The 22,515-nt window shown below is 39.5% G+C and overlaps 1 protein-coding gene across 3 annotated transcripts in view; it reads left to right on the top strand.

The window, feature by feature from the left end:
• The window catches only part of Pgant9 (polypeptide N-acetylgalactosaminyltransferase 9), a 193,614-nt gene that overhangs the window by 110,777 nt on the left and 60,322 nt on the right, over positions 1 to 22,515 (top strand). For all 3 annotated transcript variants that reach the window (XM_046620484.2, XM_046620481.2, XM_046620482.2), the window contains one exon: positions 18,866 to 19,914. In XM_046620484.2, coding sequence (XP_046476440.1) covers positions 19,677 to 19,914 — 238 coding nt within the window. In that variant the 5' untranslated portion in view covers positions 18,866 to 19,676. The remainder of the gene's footprint in view (positions 1 to 18,865; positions 19,915 to 22,515) is intronic.

Below are 22,515 nucleotides of genomic sequence, written 5' to 3'. Positions count from 1 at the left end.
ATTTCAATCAGTACCTAATGTGAAATCTGACAAGCGATTTTTGATCTCACGTTTATTTATAGATTAACCGTCGATGATATAGTTGTGATAAAAATCGTGCACTGATTTGCGGCGTGAAAGAATTATCAAAACAATTTCTGTTTGTGGAAAGAAATGTTTTCGATTCGTTTGATTTTTATCCTAAAAATCTGAGACCACATAAATCGAATTGGCTTGAAAAAAAATAATTGGCGAAACAAAAGCTATGAAACTGTCACTCTGTTCATATCTATCAGTGTCAGCGATTCAACGTTGTTGAAATCGTTCCGTTCGGGAGGGAGTTCGAAGTAGGTGTGTGTGATTAGAGATAAATCGTTATCACTTGTACATTAAAAAAGATAAAAAAAAAAAAAAAAAAACTCTGCGTTAGCAGGCTACGAGAAAAAATAAAACACGAAAACAGAGAAACGTTACAGGATTATAAATAACAATTCTCTGCTTTTCTAACTCCGTCGTATTTTAAACCGAATCGTTTCACCGAAAATCGTTGTTTGTTGCAGGTACGATAATTATATTTGTAAAAGAGAAAAAGAAGAAGAATATAAGAGCGAGAAGATTTCTTTCTTTCTTTTCGTTTCTTTTTTTTCTTTCTTTTTTTTTTTTTTCATTCTCGTATACTCGTTGAGCAATTCATGACACCGGTAATTGGTTTGAATAATTCATATCTCGAGGGATTGAATAATTGCTAATATACCAATGCGCAAGAATAGTTTACGAACATAACAGCTTCTGACCTAGCCGCGTGGAGATTCGCTTCGTTTGTACGCCTATAACGGTGCCTGCACTTCACAGCCGGTCGTATTTACACGACCGTTTTTAGAAATTTGTCAAATACTCCCAACGATATTCCAGAGGATCCGAAAGCGGGCGAAAAGCGAGGAGACTTGATTTCACCCCCCTGTAAGCACTAAACTTCCGACGTTCAACGTACCGGAAATAATTGTTTTCTTTTCTTTTCTTTCCTCTTGTTTTTTTTTTTTTTTTTTTTCTGGTTCTTATTTTAAATATAATTTATGGAAGGCGACCTCTCGAGGGCTGCGAATGCTCTTCTCCATATTGACGTTTCATCCAGCAGCTCGAAGTAGCGTCAAAGTAACTGCAGGTCAAGTCTTTACATAATTTCTATTCGTTTTTCATCCGCGGTTCCGTTAACCCATTACCGGCCATCTTTGAAAAATAAGGATGCACCGTATTAGTCGTTAGATTCTGCAGCGGAGACCCGTTAGAACAACGTCATCTTCGGGTTACGTGCTTTCTCTACCTTCCTTACAGCTGATCATCGATGATCAGACAGACGCGCGGATGGCAACGTTCGTGCAAAATTATCCGCCAAGATATCAAACTGATTAAAACTCAACGCGCGTATAATTGAGATTCGATGCGAAACCGGTTTTGGCAAACGGGAAATTTGCGCGAATAACATGTTTGCAACGTTTATCTTGTGTATAATGCTTCTTAGAGTTTGGAGGGACAAGGTTGACCATTAATCGGCTATTCGCGGTCCCGAAGCAACAGTATCGACGAAATAAAATGAAAATAAAGTTACGAACCGGCATTCCGATTAGAAATTCGAAAATTTATCATCGACGAATCAGATTCAATTTTAAACCTGTAGCTTATGTTACGGCTTGCTGGCTCTGTTTTTTCTTTTTTTTTCTATTTTTTTTTACTATTTACTTAAACGCAATGGCTTGTAAATGTTTCGACGTTTAACGAGTATTCGGATCCGACAGGAAATTTCATAGAAAATGTATAAAGTACATAATTCGCGATGTATTTGCAGTGGATAATAGAGGTCGACAATGAAAAGAATAATTTTTTTTCCCCGAGTTTCTATTGAGATAAATAAATTTAGATTTTATTTATCGAATAATAATTAAAACCTTGATTTATTGCTTGCAAAGTTTGTTTTTGTCTTTCTTACGTTGATAAATAGGTCTTGAAGTTTTTTGCCGATAGCTAATACGGTTGCCCATCTGGAAGAACAAGAAAAATGTTTTCGCCAAAATGTGATTGACTTTATTGTTATCATGGATGATATAACGCGAGCAATATATGGTCGATTCTCTGCTCTTTGTCAAGTCGCTCGCTGCATTTGCCACCCAGACGTTGAAACTTGAAACGCTTGGGCCCCGCCGCTTATCTATTTTATTATCGACATTATCATATTTGTCTCAAAAAAGCAATATTTAGATGAAAAATTTGTTGCCCTGATTTTATTTTCGACAATTTTGGTGTTTAAGAACGAAGAATTTACGAATAAAATCATGATTATATTAGAAACCATCCCTCTTCTTACAATACTACAATAACATTAAAAAAAAAAAAAAACTAGAACCAATCTGATACAATCATGATTTTATGCGAAAATTCGCCGTTCTCAAAACACCAAAAGTCATGGGAATAAAATCAGGGCAAGAAAAATAAAATTCATTTTCTTTTTTTGCCAATCTGTATTGTATAACCCGCCATAAAAATGGCGCGACGATGAAAATTCCCCAGATTTTAAAGCGTTGCAATTCTGATCATGATCACGACTCTCGAGACGAATTGCCATTAGCATATTTTACCCGGATCCCGAAGAAGTCTTTACGCCACTTCCTCTCACTCCAGAGTAGTATTCAAAATTCCCGTTCTGCGCCTCGTCGCCGGTATAATCTGTGTGTGTATATATGTATATACATATATATCGGTGCCGAATGGCCGGGAAACGGAAGTTCGGGGGTTGGCGATTTAGGCATCCTGGAGAATCTTGCTCTTCGTCGAGCGGCCATTATCCACGGCCGAGGGTAACGGACTTAATTAAACAACCGAATGATCGCACTCCCTTTTAATTACCCCCGAGCCTCGGCCACTCTTCTTCTGCTTCTTCTTCTTCGCCGTTCGTTTCTCTCCTTCCTTCCGTTCATTATGTAACCCACCTCACTTAACCCCGCCTCACCTCACTAATCAGCCTCCGGCTACCTGAATTACTCGTAACTCTCCGCCGACGTCCATTTTCATGAATTTCTCAGCCCGCAAACGTCCATCGGCTGATGTACGCTCGTTGTATCGCCGACTCGGACGATTGTTCCGTGATTAATTTGGAAATTTTATGATTCTCCGTGAACCCGAATGACTCTGGACAACTGTTGCCAAAGTTATCTTTCATCGATGTACGATTTGACGCATTGAAAAAAATTTCATTTGTTACGGTAACTAGAAAAATTGAGTAAAAAAACTGTGCGAATATTGTTGGCATTAGGAAAAACGAGGTACGCCTAACCATTTTGCGCTATCGTCGATCCTCTTTTGGCTATTGTAACGCAAAATCAGTTTGTTCGGCTTACTCTACTTTTTTAGTTAAACAAGGCTTCAACGTCAATTTATCGTTGCACGAGCATTAAATTTTCGCAACAGTTGCAAGAAAATCTAGCAACAGTGATCGTAATGAGAAGGAATAGCAACGGATACCAGACTTTCCGGTAACAGCAAGAAAACTAATTTTCATTTTCTACCTAGAACTATATTTTCCGATTGTGGTAAAAAATGAAAATAGTCAAGGACTGAGCGGTAACCGGAACTAAAAATTTCTCTCGGTGTGCTTTGAAAAACGAACAACGTCGAACAACAAGTCCTACGGTTTTTCACGCATGCCGTAATGAAACCCATTTATATAAAAGTTTTTCACTATGGGTGACGGTTTAATTCAACGACCACCTTATTCTTCTTTCTTCTGCCTGCAGGTGCAGTGTTCAGGATATCAGGAAATATATTACGAGCTTGTCTTCGCGCTCTATAGTCCATTTTTTTCTCATACTACTTCTACTAGTTCTTCTTCTTCTTCTTCTTCTTCTTTTTCTTCTTTTTCTTCGTTTTCTTTTTCTTATCCTATAGTACAACTACCGTTACAGTCTAGCGTGTCAAAGATTCCGTAAATCCCGTCAAAGAGCAGAGAGAAGCTTTTCGGGAATTATTTTCGAAACATAAGGAAATATCCCGAAGTCTTGCGAAATCATTTCAAATGGTCTGTTGCAACGATGGAAATGGTCCTTGCGACATTCGTCTCAAATGTTTCGATGCTCGTTTTCTCTTCCTCCAATCTTGAATCATCGTCAATCATAAGTGTACGGTTCAAGTTGACCATGCCAAACCGCTTGAAGTTGTCCGTCACAAAGTGAGTCAGGAAAGCGGAAACGGACACCGAAATGGGATTGAAGAATAGAAGGAGGGAGGAAAAAACGCCACGCGAAATAAAAGAGGGATCGATTTATTTTTGTGAAAGCAACCACGAAAATTTCAGACTTCTTACCAGTCTTACGTAAAAATCGTGATTTTATGTCCATACACCGACCGGCAAACTCGTTGAACTTTCGTATAAAATTTCGTTGGCATTTGTTAAAAATCAGAGGGTGGGCATCGCTCATATATACACATGTAGAGTGACATGCGCACACATTCATGTAAATACGTATCCGCCATTCCGTATCCCCTCGAACATGGGCTTTCCACTCATCCACGCAACGGTCCGCAGAAATCGTGGCCAGCATGCTGAATATTTCATATCCTTTGTAAAGCTGTTACCCGCAAAACTTCCCCACCTCTCTTTTCTCTCCATCTCTATCTCTCTCTCTCTCTCTCTCTCTCTATCTCTCTCTCTTTGCTCGCGATACACGTTATATCTTGGTAAAATTATTCCAAAGTAAGAGTACGGTATGGTTTTGTTTTTTTTTCGTTTTCCATCTTCTCCTGTGTTATTTTATCACTCGTTTGTCCTTCGGCAATAAGACGCGAATGAAAATAACGAGAAGACGTTGGTGAAAAATCGGAACTTATGTTTCCTCGTGTTCTACCGTGAAATGGGGATAAATCGAGCAGACACAAAGCCCTAATTATCACCAGTTTGGCACGGATACAAGGAGGGCAAGGGGAACAGGGGATGGTGGAAGATTTAGTCAATCACTCCGGCTCGATGACGTGTGCTTGATCCGATCTAACCTCGTCTGATCCAACCCGGCCACATCTAATCGAGCTGTAGCCTTCGCGTTAGACAAGCCATTAGTCAATTTCTACGGGGTGTTCCGATCGACGGATCCTCGTCCAATGGATAGGGGAAAGGATGGTATCGGATTAAGAGTCTCGTTACGTTTACTTCACCGCGCAAGCTTGCGAGAGAAAGCTCGATCGTACTCGACCGTGTTTTTTTTAAATCAGGTACTTGCTTGTTTTCAATTAGCTCTTGGAACCGCACGTTGGAATTGTCTTGAAACCGATGAAGACGATTCTGTCTTCGAAGATTTTTTTTTTATATTCTCGTATCGTTTCATTCGAACGGTGAAACACGTTTAAATTGAGAATCGATACACACTTTCGGGAGTAACGACAAAATCGTGTATCATGTAGGTATAATAATTACAAATAGGAATTTTTTAAGGTGGATGGACAGGTTATAATTCATCGGTTTTATCGCACGTGCACGATAAGAAGATAAACAGAAAGTTTGCGTTCGTAATCGATAACCATGTTTGCCAAATCGTATCAGTACTGTTACGATTTATTTTAACAAGTTTTCGATATTTAATGAATCGTTAAGTTTACTAACATCAAGAATAAATGCAACAAATTTACTGTAAGATATAATTTTGCATTGAACAGACGAGACATGTCACCGACATACAAGACACTTTCTCTTGGATCGATTAACAAATCAATTCGTGGGGTATAATTATATAAATAAAATTGTATATGTTAATTATTTTAAATCATTGATTCGTCCGTCCATTCATTCCGAAGATTAAAATACGTCTTTTATGCATATAATGCTAATTGTAAAATGCTTTTAACCAGTCTTCTTTTCTTGATAAAATAACAGTTTATTCGTTACTCTCAATTTTCTATCTTTTATTTAACCTTCATTTCTATTTATCGTTGTCCAAATCGCTTCCACGGTCTTCGTTACACTTTCGTTTTCGTGGATGACTTTTCACTGTTCGTTGTTGCAAACTCCATAAATTTAGTTACTTTTGACTTATTTCAGAAGATAATTTGCATAGAATTCATTGATTAAATTGGAAGGTACGTTGTAACATTGTCAAAGAGGAAATTGAAATAAGGACTACGAGGTATTAAGTCACTGTTGTTGCTCCGGTATAATTATATCAGTTGTGGCTCAGTCCTCGTTAAATTCTCTATCGTTCGAACTTTGTCTTGTTAGTTTTCTCTCGGTGATATTCCGTGAATCCTTTGGAAACTGTGTAATGAAGTACTGCATTATTTCAAGCACCTTGATCCTGAGGAAGTTTCGATCGCCGTTTGTGATCGAATGAATATTGCAATGTACATTGTAAAAAAAAGGTGCCTACACTCTGTTCTTTACACGATTGATCAAAGTATTTTTTACGATCGAACACGCGGTATATACTTATAATACGTGTACCTGTAACATTATACCGTACGGTGAAAATTTGGCATTCATTTTTGAGACAGATTTAAGCTGTTGGGTATCGACGTGCATGTACTATGAATCCTAGCTTTTAATCTTGTAAGAGCTTTTAACTATTCGACTCTATACGTACCTGCATTAAATTACTTTGCGTTTCAAGCGGCTGAAATGCAACGGAAACTATTCACTTGATCTGTACCTATTTTGTAAAAAATGAAGAAATGTTTTACAAACATTAATTTTTGCGTTGCGTAAATCGAACATATTTTCTGCAAATGATTTACGCGATTCGACATTACCCTAGATTTGATGTAAACTTAATTATCGTGCCCTATATACAGCCATGCGACAAACATTGATTGCTGCACAGCGAATTGCGGTGAGATTAAAACGATTATAGCTATACAACCTATGAAATATACAAACTGTTTCACTTCTGTAACGTTTCAAATCTGCGTTTATGTACCCGAATAATTATCGGAGATTATCATAATTTCGATTTATGTAAACATTGTGTGTCTAATACGCAGTTGATTGTTCCATAGCGGGAGAATGAGCAAATTTATAATTATTTACTGAACACCCGAACAGATAGATAAATAGATAAACAGAACGGCGGATGTTCATTACGTATGACAGAAAATTAACACAAGATACAGCAGAAACAGAAATAGGAAAAGCAAGTAAGCTGACAGAAAATAACTCAGAATAGGTCGAGTGAGAAAAATAGAAAAGAGAAGAAGAGAGAGAGAGAGAGAGAGAGAGAAGGAAGATATTTTGGTTCGTATATCGTTCGATTCTTGTTACGCCTATGAGGTAATACCAGCTCTTTATCGCTGCGATAAGACTCGATTCACGAAATCTTGGGGTCGTTTCGAAGCGGGATCAAACATTACCACGTATATCAAAGGAGTCCCAACTCTCCTCGCTTTTACCCCTCGACGGTTACACCGAATCCGATAAAAGTAAACTGATTAAGTTTTCTATCGTCCCGGCTTTGCACGCCCCTGTTAAACAATGGCAATTCCGAAGGCTATTCCTGCGAATCCAACGCGGAATCCTCGACGATGAAGCGCGGGGAGTTGCAGAAGCCGGTGAGCGTAAGGATTTGCATCGAGAACGCAAAACTTTTCGAATAAACAGGAAACGGTCTTATGCTTCTCGCAGACTATCTGTATTATACGAACTTTTCTCGCCCCCTCCGACCCTCTCATTTTTGTTCCATTCTTTTTATACACCCCGCATCGCGGTTTCCAAGCGTCTCATCATCGTCCCGATACAGACTGATCGAAATTCCCTGTATTCGACAGCGATCGTTGATCACCGTTCGAATTTTTGAGGAAATTTTAATTTTAATTTTTTTTTTTTTTTTTTTTTCTTTCACCTCAAAAGCGGAATGAAAAGTATCGCAAAAAGCTGAAACAATAGGAAAAAAGAGGACGCGGATTTTAGCCAGACTTCGGGATCTTCGTACCGATGGGAGGAAAACAATGCGAAAATGGGGAAAAAAGGAGCGAAGCGACGAAGGAGTAAAGAGACTGCGAATCGGAGATTCGACCTCGGTCTGCTTCTCGTCTCTCATCTAAAGCGAGAACACTAGATCCGTCCCCCTTAAATCCCACGGCGGAAGTACGGAAGGGAGGACGAAACTTCCGCGACCCAGTTTTCAACGTAGGCGGCAAAAAGATCCGGACAATGTACTCGGTCGAGTATGAATTTGACTAGATGAGAAACTGGATTTAGGTAGACTCTCGTATACGCTCAGCATGTGCCTCGTTTCCGTATCTTATCGAGTCCCAGTCTCTCGTATCCTCCGTACAAAAGATATTATAATACGCCGGAATACCGGTAATCATTTTCTGAAAGCGTAAGAAGAAGAAAAAAAAAAACAAAATTCGATTACGTCGGAATGACGAACAAAAAAGACGGCGTCGAAATGTCCAACTATAAATCGGCGATCCAGTTTGTTCAACGAATATCGAACGTGACGAATGTTGGGTGATTTTTATTTTTTATTTTTTATTTTTTATTTTTTTCTTCTCTCTTCTTTTGAAGGTGAGGGAAGGGAGGGGGGGAGGAGGATTACGATGAAATATACGATGATCTGAATTCAATTTTCGGTAAAACCGTACGATCGATAAATTAATCGGAATTAGGTATTAACCGAACGCCCCGTTATTTCCACCATTAGTCAGAGCCGTTTGCCGATAGGACGAAGGCGAGTCTTCTTACCCTTTCACTCGTCCAACGATAAGGCCTCGAGGCCCGACGTGGAATGATCAGCAATTACGTTCCCTTATCGCATTGTCGTTCCAAGGACAATAAACAGCTGCTGACGATTGTTGGGGAGGATGAATTTTAGGAGCCGACGGAAGTATAACGTACAACTTTATTCTTAATGACGTTGAACTTGACGGTTAATCGATGGTGTATTTCGGACGCCACGAACTACCTTAATCGGTATAATTTCTACCCGGGCTTTTGCCTCGGAAGAAATCATTCGGAATTACGGATAAAATGGGAAACAGAATTCAGAGTACGAAGAAGTGCAAATTTGACACTTCGCGACGAGGTTTAAATTCATTACGTTTATGGGTAATCATCGATGCTTACTACATATTTTGCGAAAATCACTTCGCTTGGAAGCTTAGGACTGTATTGATTTCGGCAAAGGGTCTAATGAAGCCAAAACTTTATAATCGGGTGCAAGTTAAAGTTCCGAATGATCAAAGTTCGAACCGAATCGTTGAAATTTCGAATGATCAAAACTCCGAACATTACCAATCTTCGCATGTGCAGCGAAACGATTATCGAACGATTGGAACTCGGACCATTCGGAACTTACTTTGATCAGTACCCTTCAAAGTTGTTCCGAATATGAAAATTGATGAGATTTTTTTTCATTTTGTTAATGTTTTTTTTTCCGTTACGTTTACTTCAACCTCGCACTTCACGAGCAATATTGACCCCGCAGATGCTCCGTGGTCCTCATGTGACTCTCCAGGAGATATGTAACATATCGCGTGCTTCGGGTATCCCCGATGGATAATTTCGTAGCTCATTTATCCCCGGCTCAGTGGCGCGGAGACACGAATCTCGTAATTGATTTCACCACATATCGAACACGCTCGCTCTGCTCTCTCCTCTATACCCATCTGGATGGCTTTGTTCCGGGAACCAGAGTTTCGAACTTCCGGCTCTCCAATGACGGAGCTGGCTTCCCGAGGAACAATTCGTAATTTCACCTTAACGGGGTGCTTGGTCGAATTTACTGATTTCATCGACCTGTATATCGGGTTATCCAAACATTAGAAACTCGGTAAAACCGCAAGCTGAAATTTATTGTAATAGTCTTAAGAGGCTGGTTAACCATTTTGCGATTGTTTTCTGAGTCAACTTTGTACGAAGAAGCAACGATTACACCGTTGAAAGATACTAATTTCACCGTTATTTCAAGCTTCGAAATTTTAAAAATGATCTACAATTGTTTGAATCATCGGACCTTCGGTAGACAGTGCAGAACAATCGACGAGACTGAACTTTTTACGTTAATATGTTATAGTGTTGGACGTTATTTGAAACCAACAAAACAAGAGTTTTCAGGTTCAACACTCTCTTGTAGTTATAGTCGGAACTGAAAACTCCGATGTCGTCACAGTTCTTTTTCTTTTAGTACTTTTTTTTTTGCGATTTCATCAAATCTTAACGCGTGACCTTGATTTCTAACTTTCTCACAGGGTCCAGTGAAAAACTAAATCATTCGAATAATTCTTGCTGAACCTACGTATTGAAATATACTAATTGCCAAACTTCATCGCAATCGAATGAACGGTTTCAAAGTTATCGTGTAAAACAACCGCAGTAAGTTGAAGAATTACAGGCCATTTTTTTTTTTTAAACAAGTACAAAGGCAGATTATTCGCGAACCTTTTCGCATCCGTAACAACCATTCAAAGTTGGAATAAAAATCAAGTGACCTGTAACCTTAAAACGATCAGTGACCATCCGTTGAATGAGAATTTTGAGCAAAACTGGTGAAATTAACACAAATATTGATGTTTCAAAAGTTCTACCACATCCGTAACGATTTTCCAAAGTTTTTTGATTTCGGTAATTCGAAAGAATAAAAAATTCCCGCCGCATTACGAGGGGGGGACCGGTAACTGCGCTGCGAGTAATTGGCATAAAATCGTACGCCCTGAAGGGTGACAACCCCCCCCCCCCCCCCCCGGCCGCTCCTTCTCTCTCTCTCTCTCTCTCTCTCTCTCTCTCTCTCTCTCTCTCTCTCTCTCTCTCTCTCTCTCTCTCTCTCTCTCTCTCTCTCTCTCTCTCTCTCTCTCTCTCTCTCTCTCTCTCTCTCTCTCTCTCTCTCTCTCTCTCTCTCTCTCTCTCTCTCTCTCTCTCTCTCTCTCTCTCTATGGCAGGTCTTTGAGAATGAACCATACCTACCGCTGCACCTATACCTCTCTATACAGAATTAATTAACCCGCGGTGCCGTTTCGGCAAGGGAAGGGAGGCGGTGGGCTAAATTCTGCGGTTACATCGGCCTCCGCACCTTGAAACTCAACGAGCAAACCCCGGAGGACCAATTTTCGTTGCGAAGGCGAAACTTACCGCAGCGTTGGGGTCGCCAGCCGTACCTACACGTTAACCTCCCTACTTTGGAGACACCAATTACGCCCAAGGTACAGGGCGAGTAGAGTCGGGACTCTCGTCGGGGGGCGGTTCCAACCCCTTTTAGAGTTATCCGTCCAGGCAAATTGCACCTTGACGTGAGAAAAATCACCCCTGATCGTACGCGAAGCGCTCCTATTGACGAGTTTTTCGTGAAACATTGTCTTTACATCGAGACTGATCATTCTCAGTTCTCATATCTTTACACACACACGGTGTTTCGGAGTGAACGCCGCGGTATGTTGGGCTGCCTAACGCTAAGGGACACAAATATCGTTAAGGCAGATCTACCGAGTTATCGGTAGGTTACTCGGTAGGTAACTCTGTACATCTGTCTTGACGATATTTCTGCCCCTCTGTGGTGGGCAATACGACATACCGCGGTGTTGATTCGAAAACCAGACGCGTATCTGTGTATGTAATATATTACCGTGTCCACTGCAACGTTAGAAAAACGCAGACGAAATTCGCGGCGAATCAAAGACCGAGGTAAAAATTGAACACAGTAAAAGTGGAGAAAAAACTAAATTTGTAAATGGAACAACATTTTTTCGGCAGAATCAATCGACGAGGGTGAATCCTTGGCCGTCGCGTCGGGTTGATTTTTACTCGACTTGTGGAAGAACGTGAAACGCTAGGCTGCCCGGCTCGTGATAACTCGACATTTGTTAGGGAATCTGATAGGGCGGTAAGGTTGGAGCAGCGGTAGCTCAGGCACGTGGGCTATAAGAAGCTTTGCGGTTCGGGGGTTGAAGAAATTCTCTTAATAGTATAAACCACGCCAATCACCGTCACCGCCTTTATTTTCTCTTTTTATACGAGGCCTCGCAAACGGCCGAACAAATCGTTCCTGCCATTAAGATAAAAATCTTCGCTTATTCGTATTATATTATACACCTACCTTCATTGCCGGACCGTGCGCTCGGTAATTTTTTAACGATTTTTATGCTCGTGTGCATGCATGCATTCATCCTGCTGCACGCTGCACGCGCAACTCTGTATAAATGTGTCTGTATTACATTACCTTGTTGAATCTACGCACGTCTCGTGCAAACGATTATATCACGTTTGTGTTTTTTTTTCTTTCTTTTGCGCACGCAAATATATTTCGCGTTACAATATACGTGTACATATACATATACAAGGGTAGAATTTTACCTTCGCGCAACGTATTTCACGACGCGATTTTGGTCTCGTTTCTTTTCTCTCATCTTTCGTGGATTCCAATTTCGACGCATTCTCTCGTACTTCTCTTTCTCTCTCGTTCCTCGCTTTGTGAACCCAACAAGTCACGTAGGATTCAACCGACGCGGACTTTCCCTCAAGCTAAACGCTCTGCGGCACGAAACGAGGAAATTTTCAGCTCTGATTTGGCCTCAGGCCAGATTTCTCGACCGCATGCAGTGACGATCCTCAGACTCCGATGGTCCATTAACGCTACGTACGGTGTCAAGTCCGCAGTGCGGTGCATTTTCGATTCACGGCGTCGTTTTCACAAAATTTACGAACAAGCTTATGGCTTGTCGAAACGGGGACCGAGAACTGCGAGAAACATCTTACGTTCACCGTTTGAACAAATTGAACATGTTTTTCCGAATCTTGTGCGTTGATACTAGAGCTGTGTTTTAACTAACGTTCGTAAACCGTTCAAAACTCCCAGCTTTATAAGCGAAATACGACTTTTTTCATCACCTGTACTTCCCGTTTTCCTCCGATTTCATCCATGCATGTTATTTCCGATAAAAAAAAATTGCCGCAGCTCTCGTTAAACTTAAAAGCATTTCTTTGTTCCTTTTGTAGTTACAATATATATGCAATGATATATTTATGTATGGGGAATTCCATGCTAACTCAACCAACGTCTGACCCTCGTCATTTTCGACCTTGTTCAAAAAATTTTCTGCTATTGTTCCAACTCTGAAACAGTACCCTGAACTTTTTTACATTTTTTATTCAACTGCTCAGTTATTTACAAATATTGAAAGTAATTTTGAAAAATCCTTACAATACGTACAAATAATTAACCAGTTGAATAAGAAATCTGAAAAAATTCAAACAATTGCAGAAAATTTTTCGAAACGAAATGGTGAAGGTTAGACGTTGGTCGGGTTCGCATGGAATTCCCCATATATATATTTATATATATACGATTGAAATTGCCAAATTTTTTTTCACCACCGAAGGAATAGAGACAACGAATAACGGCTGGCAGATAGATGATGGAAAGAGGTGAGAGAAATGCATCCGCAATGCGTCCTATCGGCAGCTTTCATCGCTGACTATATATTTAATATGCCAGCCGTTGACTGAACGTTCATTCACTCGCCAATTTTCTCGAATATGAATTAGAATCAGCGCAGCGAGGGTGAAACGTGCAGATTTTTTATTTTTATTTTCATTTTTTTTTTTTTTCGTTTTTTCGCGTAATATTGAAGCAGGTACTGGATATAAATCGACGTCAAAAGAGTCGGTCGGATATTCGAACACTTACAGCGTTCGAGAGCAGAGATATGCTCTTGGGAATGATCGCTTATAATCGAAAAATAAAATAAAAAGGAAATACATACGTGCGGAAGTTGGATTGTCGATTTGATGAAAAACATCGTGTTGTAAAGCCTCGTTTCAATAAATATCACGAGCATTAATTCTTGATACGCGTATAAGTTTCATTTCCCGTATCTATAATAAATATTTTTCGACAATGAAAAAAAAAAATCTTTCTCCTTCGTCGAACGGATTTTCATTTTCGGTATCTTCTTGCCCCTTCTTTTATTCTCGTTTTTCACGCTTGTCGCAAAAATCGCCCGCCACCAAACGTTCCCACCTATAACAAATATCATTTGCAATGTATCGCGAGGACGACATCGAATCTGCTTGTCAAGCCATAACTCAATGCCGAGTGACAGATGCGGATACGCAGGCTATGCGAGATTTATGGATACCTTGATCTCTCCAACTCTCTACATTTGCCACGTCGGAGTTGTATCGCCTCGCAATTCTTCACCCGAAACATCACCCTCGTTATTTATTCCAAATAAATGTGCACCGCGGTTGCAATTTTACGTAATAACGCGCGAATATTTGGCAATCTTCGATACGCCTCACGTTCGTTATTTTGAAACAAATTTTTTTTTCTTTTTTCATTCATTTTCTTATTTTTTTTTTAATTTTTTTTTTTTTTTTTTTACCTTTGTGAGTTTCAAATTTAAATTTTATACTGGTCACACATTCGTTTAGGAGGTTAACTCGCCAAAACTCGTTACTTCCCAGTAATTTTATCATACTAAACGTCGCAAATTAAATATTTGTCAAATTATTTTAAAATTGTCTAAAAACCGATAATACCGGAATTATAAACGAAAGCTTACGATTAGATATCGATGTTTTACTGAAAATCGCTTCAAAATGGTAAGGAGTTAAATAGAATCATTCAATTTCGATCTACAACGCGGTTCGTCTTATTCGGAAGACTTTTTTCACAAATTCACTGAAACACTTCTTTTTTTTTTTCTTTTGTCACGTTGGCATCGTTGAATATTCAATTTGACACCGTGCCGCCGATGTTGACTATAACCTTAAGTAATGAACAAATGAAAACGCTCAATGAAATACTAAAAAGGCGAAAATTCATTTCAGTGACTTGGCAAAAATATAATCTTCTGAACAAAATTAGCCGTTGTAGATTGAAATTGACGTATAATCTACTAGATTTTCAAGCGATTTGAAACAAATTTTCTCTTACAATCCTGCTATTTCCTATTTTCGTAAGAAATTACCGAAAAAAAAAAAATCATCCCAAACCACGAGTATCACAAGGAGTTGATTTTTCAATGTAGTACGATCACCTGCGTCGTAAGAACAAAGATCGAGTGAAAACAAAAAAAAGCATCCTATTTCGACGAACCACAAACCTAACAAATTGAAAAACTGTTAAAATTCCGCGAAGATTTACATAAAACAACGATCCGCGTCAGTCACGATCGCGCGTAGATCACGAGTTCAAAGTAGGAAATTCAGTTTCACAAAGTTATTGAATTTCACCGCAAAGTTTCGGCTCGCCGTGACTACGAGTCGAGTCGAGTCGATGGCGGTGGTGGTGGAGGTGGTTATAGCGGGGGGGTGGATAAAGGGGTGTAGGCTCAATCGACTGGATGCCGTTTCATTTCGCTTCATTCCGGAGCGTTAGTAGGAACGGGGGATGATTCCCCGGCAGGCTCTCACCGAGTGGAAATAAACTAAATGGAAGAAAAAGAAGCGAAAACCCGTCGGGGTTGGGGGTTGGGGGTTGGGGGGGGGGGGGCTATAGTAAAATGAAAAAAAAATAAATAAAATCAAATAAAATAAAAAAAAAAAAAATGAAAAAAAAATGAATGAAAAAAGAAAGAAATATAAAACGAAAAGGGAGAAAGAAAGAAACGATAGGTTTCGAGGGGGTTTTTCATCGTCCCGGTTCCCTCGGTCACGTCTGAACGTCCCTCGAGTGCTCTTTTCAGAAACGGGAACCTCGGGGCGTCCAACGCATCCGGAATTCAAGCGCCAAGCCAGCCGAAGCCGGTCTACCTTCTTCATCCCCTTGCCCCTCGTTCGCCACCTTTTATTCCTCCGCATACAGAGAGTCGTATATAGGTAGACATTATACGTGTACACACACACACGCGCGTAGGCGATTCCCGAATGAAGCGTGCTTAAATGGTGAGTAGGTTATACCTCGTATAACCCTGCCCACCACCACCACCCTCGTACCCTTATTATTCAGTGACGATAATCGAAACGATCGAGTCTCATTGGAGGAACTGCGAAATGTGAACGCTTTCAATTGCTTTTCAATTCAGTGTGAGAATCTATTTTCTTTCGTTTTTTCTTTTTTTTTTTTTTTTTATTTTTATTTTTTTTCTGTTTTCACGGATTCTCCCTTACTCTTTTCGCGCGTCTAATAAATTTCCCTCATCCTACGCCGTTATCACTGTATCTGAAAGGAATCTTCTTTTGAAAGGTTTTATTCGTTTTTTTTTGTGTGTTTTTTTTTTTTGTTTCTTGTAAATCTTTTTTACGTACCGCTTTTTTCTGTTACACGTATTATACGCATCGTTTCGAATATTTCTTCAACTTCTATACCCTTTTTCAGACCCGGGCAGATCTTCGAGACCCTTTTCACAAGATTTTGTTTATTTTTTTATTTTTTTTTATTTATTTATTTATTTATTTTTTTATTTTTTTTTTTTTGGGTAACGGATTTCGAACATTACCGATTGACAACGCGATATATGCTCATACCGGCCGATTCGAGACCGTTGTCGAAAGAAAAGTCGAAACGTTTTTTAATGCAACCACACTTTGATATTTGAAACTTTTAATTGATCGCTGGTTTCAAAAAACTCGGGGTGGAAGAAGAAAAAAGAAATAAAGAAAAAGAAGAAAGAAAGCTTTTGGAAAGTAGGTGTAGGAAAATTTTACTTTCGTTTTTTTTTTCCACATTTCTTCACCACATTCGATCCGGAATTAGAAAATATCATTCTATCCAATGATACCAAACAAGTTTGTTCAAACATCATACGACACTTGCAAGCCTATACAATATTTTCCGGACGGCAAAATCGAATGTTCAATTTGAAGTTTCGTTTCCTACCCACCTAACAAGATTATGATCGTAATCAACGGTTAGACGAGATTCTCGCGAGGCTGTTGGATGAAAGTCGAACCGGCAGTCGATGGTCGCTTTGAATTCACGGCGTGTCTCAACGAGCCAACCCAGGAGGGAGTTTTCATGCCTGAATAGCGAGGCGAGGACGCGATAGACGGATAGATACATTCGGATTCGGTTTCGCGTTATCCGAGAGCTCCTCCTCCTTTTCTAGCTCGGTAAAATAAGACGAGGAAGAGGCGAAGAGGAAGAGACGGAGGTAACCATTACCGCTTATTGGTTTATTCCAGAAATTCTTCTGCCAAACCTTGGCTCGCCTTGAGTTCGTTTCTTTCTTGGCTCGGCGTCGGCGGTTCCTTTTCTCTTTTCCGGGGTTCAGAGGTGTTCTTTTCGCTATCAATTTACTCCGTCGCAAACGTGATGCTCCGGAAATGTATAAGGACTTTGTAAACGCAGGGATCGCGTTGAGTTGAAATTCAGGGAACACGTTCCGTGCCGATTTTTTTATCTCTCACTCGCTAATATCCAGACGAATTCGATAAATATGCACGATTTTGGTACCACGGCGCGTGTAAAGCTAGAAATTGATATAATTCTTTTGTATAAATAGCTTGTACGGAATTTTTATCGTTTATTGGTAAAACGTCGGTTCATCTACTTAGACCGATAATAAATTTGAATAAAACGTTTTTGCGAAATCATTCTGCGAAGATGATGATTCGTCAAGAAAATAGTTCAATCGTAAATGTTACGTGTATTTTTTTTTTTACACCGAATTTCGCGAAAATTATCGATAGTCAAGTTAATTCGGTTGGAATTTCTCGGCTTACCAATATTTTTTATACAGTTGTTAAAGTTGATTGAATTTCTTTTTTGTTGTAACAATTTTTATTCGAAATTGTGCGTCCGATAAAGCCCGAGGAAGCTTTTTATTCGTAAACAAGGTGAATAGAAAAAAGTATACGTATTGTTTGATACACCGTACTAGCGAATATTCGCGTCTTTCTGCTGTGAAAGGTTTCACTCTGCGGAAAAGCATTGATAGAATTGCAAGTGCACGGTAGAATTCTGCGGTATTCTCGTGACGACGTACATAAGATTGCAGCTGAATAAAAAAGGAGAAACGAAAAGCATCAGCAGCAGCAGCAGCAGCAGCGGTAATTCGAAGCTTTACAAACTCCTCGACTTTGTTCGATGCGAATTCATTCTTACCAGAGATTCCTCTGCGATGGTTCATTGAATGGAGGTACTAATTGCTCCGAAGCATCATCTCGACCGTTGAATGAACGACGGTAGAAATTTCTTCCGGGTAGGTATTTTGCACGGTTCGCAAGAGCCGGGGAATGAAAAGCGGCGTGGAAGAGAGAATCAAACGTTTCAAGCAAACTAGCCCCAAGTACAAGTGGAACCTTTCACGGACAAATACGACCCTTGATGTTGCTGCCGGTGAAAAGATTTCTGGGATAATACAAACCGAAAATTAACCGAGGAATCGACCCGAGAACAGGTCGAGATAAACGATTACAGAAAGGAAAGGGACTTAGATAATACAAGTCAGATAGGCGGGAAATTGGCTGACAATGGGAAAACCGGAAAAAAAAAAAATTTTCTCAACCTTAAAGAAGTAATCCCGAGGCCCTTTTTTTTTATTCATCCGACAACGTCGTCTCTTTATATTCCTCTCACTTTAGGTACATTTTTCAATTCAATTCTCGCCAGTTACGACGCTCCATAAAGTGAAAGACAATGTTATTCCTACAGATAGACTTGTCGGCGACGACGCTTTTCCACGCCTTATTTTACTTCGCCAGGTAGACACTCTACCTGTGAAAACAACCGCGGTTAACTGACCGGATAGAAGAAAACATCGATGACCGAGCATTTTAAAATTCACAATTCGTTTATTTCCAGCTATCTTGAATTACGCTGCATAAATATTTATTTCCATTATTTTCTTTTCTTCTTCTTCTTCTTCTTCTTTTACTTGCCGCGTGAAATTGGCACTTCGATAATGATCGAAACAAATTCTTACCGCTTTATTGGACTCTCTGTTTTATTAACATGACGTCTCTTTCTTTGGCTTGTTTCAGGCGACGAGATGAGGTGACATATTCAACGATGAGTTTAACGAGGCGGCCGCACCTGAATGAGCCACAAAATCGATCTTCGTAACATATCAAAAGTGAGAATAAACGCGGCCTTGCGAATACAGCTGGATGCTTGTTATAACAGTACGCGATTTTGATCGAATCGTTAGTGCGTGATAAATGGTAAATATCGATTGATAATTCCCCGGTTAAATTATCGGCGAAGTAGAGAAAAATCCTCCGCGTCAATTCCATTGCTGTCGTATTACGAAACAGCTGTTGCAGTTTGTGCAGCGAATTTGATAATATTGTGCCATGTAAATAAGGTGTAATTAATAATACGAAGGCTATCGGCGATTAAGAATATCAATAAAAATTGTGATAATCAACATATCGAATCGGAATAACCTCGCAAAAATCATTGAATTTGATAAAAGTCAAGCTTAACAAGTGACGGTCCGAAAGTGATGAAAGTTCGCTACTAAATCTCTCGGAAAAAATTTCGAGACTCACGATCGGGACCATTTTTACTTCCAGCCCGTAACGAGAAACCCTCGAGATACCTGCTCGAGTATTATTTGAATATCCTTTTTCCTCGGGACTTCGTGGTGGAATTTCAATAAACCCTCGAAGGGCTCCGATTAACGAGGCACGATTCCCCTGGTATCGAGTGAACGTCGCCAATTCGAAAGTCGAAAAATGTTGTTCAGGTAACCCGAGATCATTTCTCTCTCTGCGGTACCGGAAGAACGAAAACGACAAACGAAATCGAACGGAAGTAAAGAGCGAGTTAAAGTGAAACGCTCGTTTCGCGATGAAGCTGAAACTGAAAATCGCGGTTTTAGCCTGCGCGGTCTGGTTGACGGTTTGCTTTTTACTCTACACCGAGGATCGCGCTACTGCTGCCGATCAGAGGCATCCGCAACCTTCCGGCCTCGCCGCACCCCAATCCGCAAACGGTTTTGCACCCCCGGCGGTCCCGCTTCGGCGAGACACCCCCGCCAATGGACACAGCAAGACAAAATTCAACCTACAAGCCGGCCCCGAACAAGGTAAGCAGAACCGATGCTCGAGTAAAAGCTTTGAAGTGAACGACACCTTTTTCCAAATTCATCGTCGGATACTCTTTTGATGTACGGTTATCAATTTATATCTTGAGGCTGATTTTGGTGTTTGGAACAAGCGTCGTACGTTTTTTTATTCACGATTTAACCGTGATGTCCACTTTTTAACTTCACCTGTTTGTTTTGTTTTCAAATAAAAAAGAAAGTTATCGTCATCGTTCCAGATATGAAAAGTTGAGTTTTCACTGAATCTCCACGTTTTGAAACTTGGAGAATCACAATCAAAATTTTTTGACCGACGATATCTGGAGAATGAGTTACGGGTTACAATTATTTTGGTCTCGATTGACGCGTCTTTTCCAAACTTTCAACTGATTGAATTTTGGGTTTGATTGGTTCGGTACTTATTCAGTTATTTAAATAATAAAATTCCAAAAAATTAAATAAAAATGATGATATCTTGAGAACGGATGAATAGATTTGAATGAAAATTAGTACCGTGGCGTGTCTTTTTTTTTTTTTGGGGGGTCATTGATCACAAATCTGAGGACAGATTTTCAAATCCAAAATGACGATTCGATATGGCAAAAAAAAAAAGGAAAAATATTCCGATTTTGATAGAAATTTGTAGGTGGAGGTTTTTCGAGTCACCGATAACGAATCCAAGGTCTGATATCCAAAATTTGTAATGACGGATTTATTACAGTGATTCAAAATAAAAAAAAAAATGGTATCCGAGGAAGCAGGAAATTTCTATATCGATCATATTAATCAGAAGGTCAAGTTGTCGCTAATACTGACTTCCGACGATAAATTTTTAATCGAGGGTTAAACATGAATTATACCGATAAATTACACGGACATGTATACCTAAATTGAATTTCATCGCAACCCGTAACATCAAATATAAGACATTCAGGTGGCGAAGGCAATTTTCAAATTAACGCGTGTGAAATAGCTCTCAGATTCGGAAGAATCCGAATCGATAAACGGCCGATTAGAGCAACAACAGCAGCCTTTTCGCCCTCTATAATTCAAATCTGGTACCAACGATCAGCAGCTCAAATTTTCTCAGTCACTGTCAAACCGTGAACCGGTTTGGTCGACAATCGCTTTTCAGCTTACGAATCGAGCTCGTGTTCGTTGTCCATATTTCGGTCAAGTGAGTCGCTTGAAAACACAATGAGAGTGTTGCTCGCTGAGTTGCGACGTGTTTCCGGCAGTGATAATTTGTTCAACTCTTCTCCGAACTTCTCGATGATCTTTGCAATCAATACAGTGTGTTTGTTGTTCGACTCTTCAGTACGTCTGTGTTTGTACCGTGTCAATATTATCGATCTTCGCAACTGAGTTCAACGCATGTGCCAGATTTTGATTGAGATGTTGTTGAAACTCAAAGGATCAGTTTCGACGCTGCAGGTATGACCGAATTTTTGGATTTCGTACTAAAAACATGGTATAATCAAGGTTCGATAATAATATTGAAGTTGATTCAGTTGAATTTTATTTATTTATTTATTTTTTTTTTGTTTAATTTCTCTTAAACCCCGAAAAATATTGAAAAGCGTAAATTAGGATGTAGAGTTTTCAATTGTTGATGACTTTACAAACATCAGATTACCATCCCATTTTTCGAATATCAAAATCATATCAGTTTTTCCACATTTCACGAACTTGGGCTAGATTTTATTGTGAATGGATACCCTAGAAATCACATGTCATTGATTTTTGATAACCTTAGTAATTTTCTCCGTAAAATACAACAATCTTCATTCTGCAACGTCTTTCGAAATTTGCGGACACAATTTCTGTACGAAGAAAACATGAGCTGCACTTTGGTGAAATTTTACGAATGATTCATTTTTAGCGTTAAAATAGCGGTGGTAATTGTTCAAAAGTTATTGATAATAGAACTTTTGTATTTGGAAATCGTCCAGGGTTTTTCATTTCTCTGAACGTGAAGATAAATTTTTCTTTATTAAGTTAAACTTGACAAGAATGCAATTCAAATTCAGACCCAATTTCGTCATTTTGATTTCACCTTGAGTCTTTATTATTTGTTGTTGTTGTTTTTTTTTTTTTCAATTTTTGGATTCAATACGTTTTTTTTTTTGGCACTGTGCATTTGATTTGTATCGAAAAAAACTGTGACGGATTTTTCAATTATTTAGCCAAAAAACAAAAAAAAAAAAAAACACATGTTTATCTTTGCAACCATAGTTCTGAGCGCGATATTCAAAACAGAATCGCACAAAATTACTGTTAATTGTAACATAATATTTATAACAATTATCTGCGATTGAATGTAACAACATCGTGATAGGATGTTATCTTTTTGAACCGATCGAAGCACCAGATGATTGAAAACGATTTTATCGGTACAACGAACCGATACATAAAAGACCAAAAGGATCGATGCGACATAACAGATGAATCAGCCGAAGCGGGGATCCGATTTACGAAACTCGGGAATTGCGGTAAGTGCGCGTAGCCATCAACGTCATCCTTGTCTCGAGATGAAACGAAGAGGATGTACGGAGTGGAACAGCTGATCTCTCACAGCCGGATTCAGCGGCGAAAAAAAAAAAA

This window comes from Neodiprion pinetum, chromosome 4 (genome assembly GCF_021155775.2).
Source record: "Neodiprion pinetum isolate iyNeoPine1 chromosome 4, iyNeoPine1.2, whole genome shotgun sequence".
NCBI classification, from domain to species: Eukaryota; Metazoa; Arthropoda; class Insecta; order Hymenoptera; family Diprionidae; genus Neodiprion; species Neodiprion pinetum.
Note: the sequence above shows the minus strand (reverse complement) of the source record. Positions and strands in the feature narration are given on the sequence as shown.